This window comes from Bison bison, unplaced genomic scaffold, assembly GCF_000754665.1.
Source record: "Bison bison bison isolate TAMUID 2011002044 unplaced genomic scaffold, Bison_UMD1.0 scf7180017864452, whole genome shotgun sequence".
In the NCBI taxonomy this organism is placed as follows: domain Eukaryota; kingdom Metazoa; phylum Chordata; class Mammalia; order Artiodactyla; family Bovidae; genus Bison; species Bison bison.
In genome coordinates this window covers 81,252-92,033 of record NW_011495014.1, presented here as the reverse complement: position 1 = coordinate 92,033, position 10,782 = coordinate 81,252, and the positions used below count along the sequence as shown (strand labels likewise).

The window sequence follows — 10,782 nt, the reverse complement described above, 5'->3', positions numbered from 1 at the left end:
CCCGTCCCTGGGATTGTCCAGGCAAGAACACTTGAGTGGGTTGCCATCTCCTTCTCCAATGCACGAAAGTGAAAAGTGAAAGTGAAGTCACTGTCACACTGCTCAGTTTTGTCCAACTCAGGCTCCTCCATCTGTGGGATTTTCCAGGCAAGAGTACTGGAGTGGGATAGAGTACATCATGTGAAATGGTAGGCTGGAGGAAGCACAAACTGGAATCAAGATTACCAGGAGAGATATCAATTACCTCAGATATGCAGGGCTTCCCTGATAGCTCAGTTGGTAAAGAATCTGCCTGCAGTGCAGGAGACCTGGGTTCAATCCCTGGGTTGGGAAGATCCCCTGGAGAAGGGAAGGCTACCCACTCCAGTATTCTGGCCTGGAGAATTCCATGGACTATATAGTCCATGGGGTTGTAAAGAGTTGGACATGACTGAGCAACTTTCACTTTCACTTTTCAGATATGCAGATGACACCATCCTTATGGCAGAAAGTGAAGAGGAACTAAAGAGCCTCTTCATGAAGGTAAAAGAGGGGAGTGAAAAAGCTGGCTTAAAACTCAACATTCAAAAACTAAAATCATGGCATGCAGTCCCATCACTTCATGGCATATAGATGGGAAAACAATGGAAACAGTGACTGACTTTATTTTCTTGGGCTCTGTCATACGAGCAACTCTCCCATGCTCTCAATTGTTTTTGCTAGCCAATAAAAATATGCCTCATTCCTAACAGTTCTACCATCTAGTAGACCTACTACTCAGTAATCTCCATATCTGCTTTCTGGCCTCACAGTCGAAAAATAACACATTTCCTTCCAGATTTCATAAACTCCATGTATTTTCTTCTCTGTTCCACATCTCTCATATTATTCTCTTTGCTAATAAGGAAATAGTAAAATATTTTTATTTAAACATCTGCAATCAGAAAATACTGTCATATCATATAAACTTTTCATGCCTAGATATTTACTCATCTGTTTTCCTGAAAGACCCAATAAAATAGTCAAAGAGCCACAGTCTATTTTAAATTAAAATGCATTGCTTTAAGGGCTATTTGACATGCAGTAATTATTTACATAGTCTTCTAGTGAAGCACAGAAATTGCTAATGTCTCTGCCCTTGAAGGAAATGAACCGTGCAAAAATTTCAAGCAAACATGATCCAACTGTTCACACAAAAGACAGACTGCATAAGAAATGCATTGTATCTCTACCCAAATTTCCCCTCGACTTGCCACCGATCCGCATTTACTTCACCTCTTTAGCATCAATTAAAATCATAAAGTAGTTGAACTTTTCAGCAGAGGACAGACATGCCCTCTCCACAGATGGTCAGTATCACATGTCACAGTAATGGCTGGACACGCCAAGAGAGAAACGTATAAAAATGGTAGAACTCAGAGCACTTCAGCTCCGCTCACTCTATGTTTAGAACTGCCTCTCTTTCAAGATGGATTTCCTTCATAGGAATGGAGTGCTCGTTATTCAGCATTTGCAGAAGGACTACCGAGCTTACTACAATTTTCTAAATTTTATGTCCAATGTTGGAGATCCCCGGAATATCTTTTCTATTTATTTTCCACTTTGGTTTCAACTTAATCAGACAGTTGGAACTAAGATGATATGGGTAGCAGTCATTGGGGATTGGTTCAATCTTATTTTTAAATGGTAAGCCTTCTGTTTTGTTTCATTGTTCATAAAGCTTCTTCTTAAATTTGTAGCTTTGGCTTAATGATCACATTTCAGATGTGTATAGTTTTACTTGGATGATCTTTCAAACATACTGGTTAACTTGAAACACCTATTCGTAAACAGAACTTACAAAAAAGCATAGAAGTCTATACTTTATCTGACTTAGAAGTAAATTCCAAAAGCCTATAACATATATGGTATGATTAACCAAGAAGTGAGTTAAACGAATTGCACCATAATGAACAGATTAATAATTCCAAGGACCACTTTGATATTTTCAGTCTAAGTTCCAAAGCACTGAAAGACTTCCCTTGCAAGGAAAAAAGTCCCTGTTTTTATTGGAAACTAGGATCCCAAACTCCATATGACTCATCCTCTATAATGAGAGACAGACCAGAACTTAAATTCTTTCAAAGTCTCTCAATAATGAGCTTTCCTCATCAACAGTCTGCTTGAGTCATTTTTATAGGAGAGAATAGCTAGTCTCCAATTAAGTAACAACTGTGTGTTTAAATATATATGCATATTTATATTTCTTTAAATACAGGATATTATTTGGTCATCGGCCTTACTGGTGGGTCCAAGAAACTCAGATTTACCCAAATCACTCAAGTCCATGCCTTGAACAGTTCCCCACTACATGCGAAACAGGTCCAGGTAAGCTGTTAAAGCAGCCTCAGGTTACTAAAGATATTCCAACAGATAGCCATTGTACATGATTATCACCTAATAACTGTACAATATCATAGGGGGTTTTAAAGAAAATGGCATGGGTGAGGATGCTAAAAGTTCATAAACAAAAATTGCTAGTGAAAAGGGTAAAACTTTTATGAGTAAGAAAGTTCCATTTTTAAAAAATTTGTAAAAGGATAAGTTAAAAGAATATTCCCCAAATGATTTTATTCTTGGCATTTTTTTTTTTTTGGAAGGAGGTCATGGTCTGATATAGAAACAAACAAAAGACAATTAACTAGAACACATTTTTTAAAAACTATATTAAAATACTGGAAATGCTGATTTATCTGCTGCTGTGCACCTTTCAAAGTTATTGTAGATCTGAGAATCACATAAATGAGACAACAGACAGGGTTTCTGTAAGAAAGGTAAGGACTTCCTGGTATTACTATTGCCTGCCGAAATTCTCTTTAACCGTAGAGTTACTTCTTTCCACTTTGCTTTTTCTCTTGTGTATACAGTACATCAGTAGACTTCTGGGTCCACTCTCTCATAAGTAAGATTTTGTATGAGTATAAAATCTTTACTATGAGAGTTGAATTTAAGATTATAAAAAGTTTTAAATATATATATATAAGGTAAATTGCATATTGTTTTACTTTGTAAGATTGTGTTATATTGTACCTCCACACAGTTTTGTTACATAGCCTCAAATTATTGGCATTTGACATCCTGAGACTAACCTTGAATACAGTGAATGTGTAAGTTCCTAATAAGTTTTTGGAATATCTTTTTTTTTTTTTTAACTACCAAAAAAGTAGGCATCCATCTGTTATAGTACTTATCACTCTATAGTATTATTAATATTATTATTAATACTACTAATATTACATAATTATTATGGTATTATTGGTATTAGTAGTAGTAGTAGTAGTAGTTATTTAATATCTGACTCCTCCAATAGACTGTGCATTCTATCATGTCAGGGATGCTATGTATTTTATCTTTGTGAAAACAATGCAGGATGGATGGATGGATGGATAGTATCTGGGACAATTGAAATGCTGCTGCTGCTGCTAAGTCACTTCAGTCGTGTCCAACTCTGTGTGACTCCATAGACAGCAGCCCATCAGGCTCCCCCATCCCTGGGATTCTCCAGGCAAGAACACTGGAGTGGGTTGCCATTCAATTGAAATGCTACTTTGGTTTATCCCAGAACGTCCCAGCACATGCTCTGTCTTATGAGACATTTTCTGGAAAAGAAAAAAAGAAATACTACATTTTACATTCACTCCTTGAAGTTTTCCAATACATGAAACATATAAAAAGCCCTGATAATTTCTGTTTAAGAAATCAATTTGAAAGAAAGAGATCCATAAGTCATAGATTTGTCTTTATTTAAACTGGTGTTTTTCAAAAAGAGACTCAATGAATTAAGCTCAATGAATCTCCACTTGGTAAAAACTCAAGGAGTACATCAAAACAAAGTGATTTTTTTAAAAAAGATCTAGTGACATGGGAAAGACATTCTGGGAGTAGAAAGGCTTCCTGTCTGCAGATTTATTCTGCCAGGATTGATGCCACTTTGTAGCTTCCCTTTTCCATTTAATGACAAAGACTCCTAGTGCAGCAACCAGTCACAAGATGGGCATGGGGCTAGCTAGTACATAGCAGTTAGTTGGGAAATCAGACACAGCAGTGATAGCTTTAATATGTTTGACTTTTCAGCCCAAAGAAAATAAGCTGATTCAAGATTCAATCCAAGTACTTCAATTTTGTCATCAGTTAAAAACAATTAGATATGAAGAATGACTAAGGATGTGGCAGATTTTTTGATGCAACAGCCCGAGTTCTTAATTAGACTTGAACATTTTGATTTCTGGACTTCAATGAACTTGAATAACCTGGGGAAATTTTTTGAAATGGTATTTGACTCAATTTTCTTTATTTCTACCCATTACTAAACAGTACATACAGCCTATGTCCTATGGCTTTTTTCTGAGTTATTTGTAATATTCATGGCTAATATGCTATTCTATTGTCCATTTCTGATAGTTGTACTCTATTAACCACCTTTCAAATGGATTGCCACTTTCTTGTTGCAGGAAGTCCATCTGGCCATGCGATGGGTTCATCATGTGTCTGGTATGTCATGGTGACAGCGGCCCTGAGCCACACCGACAGTCAGATGGATAAGTCTTTTATCACTCTGCACAGGTCAGCTTTGCTCCAATCTCTGTAGCCCTGGAACATGACAGTTTTAAACACAGAAAGTCTTTTTAAAAATTCAGTTTAGTGTAATTTTAGTTATTAAAATGTGCTTATTCAATTCTATCATAGCCAACTTAGCAAAATGAATAGGAGATTAATATTTTGCTTTTAAGATAATATCCTAATTAGCTCACAATGATTACCACATTACAGGGTTGGAAATGTTTAATTGATTAATGACTTTTTAAATGTGCTTTTGGGGTCCCCATAATACTATACTCACTTTAGTAGTTCATAAATAAGTCATCTGAAATTATATAAGGAAGTATTTTTCCATGCATATTCCTTACTTTAAACAAATTTTTGAGAAGCCTCATTCCCCTCGAATACATTGGTTACTTTAGTATAATTATGCTTTCTTCTTTGACTAACTAATGATTTTGACATAAATAACATATATTCTAGCTTTAAATATTATGCAATCTTTTAATTTAAAACATCCAGAAGCAAACTTAAATTCTAATGTTAGTAGATTTAATGTTAGTAGATTCATAACATTCTGAAAGGCCTAGACCTTTAAATTATTCAAAATTTTTATACTTTTTCCTTCTTTTCTTTCCTGATATACTTTAACTATCATTAAAATAATTTTGAGCATCACTTTAATCATAAATTATTAGGCAGTCTGAGATAAGATTCTCCAGTTGATTGCATAAAAGCTACTATAAGATACACCATTACATTAAAGTTCTTTATAATAAAGAATTTCCAAGTTCCATCTCATATTCCACTTTTCAGAGTGATATTGGGTAATATACAAAACAAATAACCAAAGGAATTTGGGCATCTTTAAAGTTTATCCTAATGAGACTGTGACCTGTATGCCTTAAGGTATTCATTATCCAATCCAAAACAACAATGGTAAAAAACATGTTGTCATCTTTAAAAATTAGCATTTTCTATCCATAGACAATTTTCAAAGTAGGAATCTAGATAAGCCTTTCCTTTTCTCTGTAGTTCATTTTCTCCTCCAGTTCCTGGAAAATTATTTGTTTGTTCTCAAAAAAAAAATTCTCAACTCTTCTTTGATTCTTATAACTGCATCATTTCGTTGATCCATCAAAACGTACTGAGTGCCCACACCTTACCTAAATATTACCACATCCTTGTTGATTCTTCTTCCATATGGATACCCCCTGCTTATTTTCTCTTTGAAAGTCTTGTTTCTCTCTATTCCTTAACTTTTCAATATCCAAAATTTAGTCCAATTATCAGGGACAAATCATTCAGAACCATCAAGGATTCCTAGAACTCATTATTGCTAATATTTTTTATTAAAATGATGAACATTGCTTGGACTTAAATATTTTTATAAGTTTTCTGCATACTACTGCTTCTAACTCAACATATATAACCCATAGGTCACTTTCTGTTTATTATTTTCTACGTGTCAAAAACCAAGGAACCAGGACTCTTGAGAGCTTGAGAGTCTTGAAATTAAACCCAATGAAAACTTGCCCTTGATGGAATGCCTGTGTGCTTTTCATCAGATTGTCAGCTGCCTCTTCTGTGAGTTTTCTTCAAGCAAAGAGACGTTGAGAGAGGAAAGAGGAGGCACATATGACAGGGAGTAAAAATATATATAATTTATTCTAGACCACTGTAAATATTAATAATTCCCCCAAGCTTGAATTTCCCTTCATTAGAATATTTATCAGGATGCCAAGTCGGTTTCTTTTTACAGCATTTATTAAAATTTCACAATATAGCCTAGCACTGGTTCAGTTTAATGCATCAATAAATATAGAAACATCTGTTAAAACATTTGAAATCCTATGGAGTGCAAACAAAATTGAAAGACCCTCTAGAATTATGATATTACATCACAGCTAGAAGATTCCTCTATGAAAGATCATCTGGTGTCAACCCCCCGCCCATTTTTATGAGTGATACAATTTCTTTGCTTTTTATGCTTGTCTCTATTTTTCCATCGTAGACTGACTTGGTCATTTCTTTGGAGTCTCTTTTGGTTGATTCAAATCAGTGTCTGCATCTCCAGAGTATTCATAGCAACACATTTTCCTCATCAAGTTATTCTTGGAGTAATTGGTGGTAAATATGGTCACTTACCTTTTGTTGTATCATTGAAAGCTTTAGTGTCCTTTGTTTTATGTTGTCAGATTCTCCCTGCTAACTGATTCCCCAAACTCAGGTAATTCTATCAAGCCACTGATATTTAATGCTGCCCTAGGAGCTTAAGTGGTTCTTCATATCTCTCAAATTCTCCATACAGGCAATGGTACACATTCTCACTCAAAAGTATAAGCGCATAACCTCTTGGTGACACGGTTGGGCTTCTCTAAAGTGTGACTAGTGCTGAGTCCAACTCTCAAACCACCACGAAGGACAGTGTGCTTGTGTCTTGGTTTGGGAGACTTAATAATGGCCTTCCAACCTGCACACCATGTCACTCTCTCAGAAACACCTGCAGTGATTATTACCTAACTGTGGACTTCATTCAGCAGCTGCTTTGTATTTCTACCAGCATTCACAATGATCGAGTTTCTGCTTTTCAACTCCACATATCTTTCAAAGGCTCTCTACATTAACTGGCTGTGGCAATTGAAATATTAATTGCAAGCACCTAGATCAGTTCTCCAGAGAAGGCAATGGCAACCTACTCCAGTGTTCTTGCCTGGAGAATCCCATGGACAGGGGAGCCTGGTGGGCTGCTGTGTATGGGGTCAGACAGAGCTGGACATGACTGAAGTGACTTAGCAGCAGCAGCAGCAGATCAGTGCTCTGCCTATAAAGTGGGTTGTCACTCAGTGCCCTGGACTCCTGAAAATCCCCCCTGTGCTAATGCGGATGGGTAAAAGACCATGGGAAAAGTGAGGTTTCAGTTACTGCCTTAAAAAAACAGGTTTTGGAAAATGGATAGAACCTAGGTTTCTACAGCCCTTTATCATTGAAAACTGTGGCTAAATTCTTTAATGCAGAGAGGAATGATTCCTGAGAGTCTCAAAGGCACACAGTTCTGCTCAGTGTTGCTTTCCAATCCCCAGGCGTCCTGGTAGCGGAGGTCTTTGAATACACTCCAGGTATCCAAACAGCCAGCCTGAGCGTATACCTGAAGACCAACCTGTTCCTCTTCCTGTTTGCACTTGGCTTTTACCTGCTGCTCAGACGTCTTGACATTGACCTGCTGTGGTCCGTGCCCATAGCCAAGAAGTGGTGCGCCAACCCCGACTGGATCCACATTGACACCACACCTTTTGCCGGACTTGTGAGAAACCTCGGGGTCCTCTTTGGCCTGGGCTTTGCAATTAACTCAGAGATGTTCCTCAGGAGCTGTCAAGGAGAAAACGGCTACAGGCTGAGCTTCCGGCTGCTCTGTGCCCTGGTCTCGCTGACCACCCTGCAGCTCTACCACTTCATCAAGATCCCCACTGACACCGAGTATTTGTTTTATGTGCTGTCTTTCTGTAAAAGTGCGTCCATCCCACTGACCGTGGTTGCCCTGATTCCCTACTGTATTCATATGTTAATGAAACCAAGTGACAAAAAGCTTAATTAGAATTGTGTGGAGGGCTGGTGCTTGTGGCCCCAGGATGACACTACCCCATGCTCACATAGGACCAGCAGAGCAGAGAGAAACTGGAGGCTTCCAGCTGGAGGTCACAAATGGCAGCCATAAGACCCAGTCCATTCACATATATGTTTAGTTTGGCCTTCAGAGTTACCTGTGTTCCCCCGTCTTTTAGAGTGTATGTTAGTCAATCATTCCTGTTTGGCTTTTTGTGACCCCTACATCCCCCACAAGGATGGTAGCCTGCTAGGCTCCTCTGTCCATGGAATTCTTCAGGCAAGAATACTGGAGTGGGTAGCCATTCCCTTCTCCAGGGGATCTTCCCCACCTAGGGTTTGAACCCTGGAACTCCTGCAGTGCAAGCAGATCCTTTACCCCTGAGCCCCCAGAGAAGCCCTAAATTTAGATTAGTTGCCAATATTTTAAAACCAGGATATTTGACATAAAAGTTTGAATTTCTGTATTTTCCTGAATAATATGACTGTCTGGTCACACAGGGCCTGCATTCCCACCTGGAGACAGTCCACTGCAGCTGACTGTCACCAGAAGGAGACATGCACTCTGCATGCTGTCACTGTTTTCAGTACCTTAGAGAAACACCAGTATCTGAAAACTATCATCGTAAAGTCAGGTTGCTTCTGGCTCCTGTGGGCATTTTAATGGCAGTCAGATCTGATCCCCTCAGTGATTAGATAAGGAAATGGAGATTCATTCAGGTGAAAAAACTCACTGGTATCACACCACCATCAGAACATTAGAACCCAATCTTCTGACACGTATTTACATGACACTGTATTTTGTTTCTTCAAGAGGTAAAAATCTATAGGAATGAATGCTTTTACATAGGTTCTATGATGTTTGCCATGCAAGTTGGTAATTTTTCCAGAAATGACCTTAAAATATCATATCCTGTTTGACTTATATCAGGTGTGCTGGGTACGGATGGGGCCAGCAGTAGCTCTAGTTATGGTTACATATCCACAGGGAAGGAAATAGGCTGGGTTACTTTCTGGACTTGAATCTCTTCTTAACTCTTGGTCTCTGTTTTATGGGAGTACTTTCCAACATTTTAATAAACTCTTCTGAAGACTCTCTGCTGAGAACATTATTTACTCCACCCCAAAGGTTTATCTCTTCATTACATCATCCTTATATGTTATTTTTAGGAGCTAATCTTTCAAAACCAGGGAAATCGAGTGCCTTCCTGTAGGTCATGCTCTAACCCAGGAAAATTGTGAAATGCTTATATTTATTAGTTGAGTTCTGCATATACTGAACTGTGATGAAAATATACAGCTTTACTTTAGAAAGTTATTATTGATGGAATGCTAACATACTAAAAGTTTTTCAGTAAATTTGTTTCCCCTTCATTGGACCTAGTAATTCTAAACTTTAAGTTGATAACTATTTCATTTCAATCAAGTACATTCTGAGTCAGATTTTGCTACATATTGTAGTGACCTGTGATCTGCCACAATGCTTTATGTAACTCTTCTGAAGAATACCAATATATGAATTATTTTAGATATTATATTAAATAATCCATAAATATGTATGAAAACACCAGTTCTAGCAAGTGCTATTTGACAAAATATTATTTGAGGCTAACAAAACCTCTCAAAATCAAAGTAATTATTTGTCCCTTTCTAAGTGTGAAGATCCAACCAGTCCATTCTGAAGGAGATCAGCCCTGGGATTTCTTTGGAAGGAATGATGCTAAAGCTGAAACTCCAGTACTTTGGCCACCTCATGCGAAGAGTTGACTCATTGGAAAAGACTCTGATGCTGGGAGGGATTGGGGGCAGGAGGAGAAGGGGACAACAGAGGATGAGATGGCTGGATGGCGTCACTGACTCGATGGACGTGAGTCTGAGTGAACTCCGGGAGTTGGTGATGGACAGGGAGGCCTGGCGTGCTGCGATTCATGGGGTCGCAAAGAGTCAGACACGACTGAGCGACTGATCTGATCTGATCTGAAGTGTACTTACAAAGTATAAGCTGTTACTTTTACAAGACACAATTTGTGATAGCTTTTGTTAAAAAAGGTAACTGAACTTGGTTTCGGAGGTTGAGTGATTCCTAAGCAAGAAGGTGAGGATGATGAATGATTATGTTAAGAATGAAACTTTTCTCATGTCTATGGGGCCTTTGGGTGAAAGAGATATGATACTAAAGGTGTTGCCCCTTGTTCATTAGTTCAATCCCTCCCACCTCACCCCACACTTGGTCAGTAGAAAGTCACACCAATCCTTTAATCCTTTATGAAGCACAGGTTCAATCCCTGAGTCAGTAAGATTTCCTGGAGAAGGAATTGGCAACCGACTCCAGTATTCTTGCCTGGAGAATCTCATGGACAGAGGAGCCTGGCAGACTGCAGTCCATGGGTAGTGCACAGTCAGACACGACTGAAGTGACTAAGCACAAATGCCTCATTCCCTATACCTGTGCACTTGTCAGAGATCTCATTCCTGTCTGAGAGCCCTCTATCAAAGTTTCATTTGAAATTAGTAATGTTTGTTTTGAAGAATCACCCATCCCGACACAGCATCAGCCTGCTGTCACCAAGGCCTGAGGAAAGTGGGATGCTGATACCCAGTGGGATTCTGCTGCAATGTTTG

The 10,782-nt window shown here is 38.3% G+C and overlaps 1 protein-coding gene across 1 annotated transcript; it reads left to right on the top strand.

The window, feature by feature from the left end:
- The first annotated feature begins 1,447 nt into the window (after nt 1–1,447).
- On the top strand, nt 1,448–8,152 carry G6PC2 (glucose-6-phosphatase, catalytic, 2). Its single transcript, XM_010858925.1, has 5 exons — nt 1,448–1,665; nt 2,237–2,346; nt 4,470–4,581; nt 6,572–6,687; nt 7,641–8,152. Exons 1-5 carry the CDS (start codon nt 1,448–1,450, stop codon nt 8,150–8,152), a joined length of 1,068 nt encoding a protein of 355 aa, XP_010857227.1.
- The last annotated feature ends 2,630 nt before the right edge of the window (nt 8,153–10,782 follow it).

What these genes read in the sequence shown, in the direction of transcription:
- G6PC2 (XM_010858925.1), top strand. Translation starts at nt 1,448, where the DNA reads ATGGATTTCCTTCATAGGAATGGAGTGCTCGTTATTCAGCATTTGCAG. An exon ending in TACATGCGAAACAGGTCCAG is followed by an intron (nt 2,347 to 4,469) that starts GTAAGCTGTTAA and finishes TTCTTGTTGCAG; the next exon opens with GAAGTCCATCTGGCCATGCG. An exon ending in TCTTTTATCACTCTGCACAG is followed by an intron (nt 4,582 to 6,571) that starts GTCAGCTTTGCT and finishes TTTCCATCGTAG; the next exon opens with ACTGACTTGGTCATTTCTTT.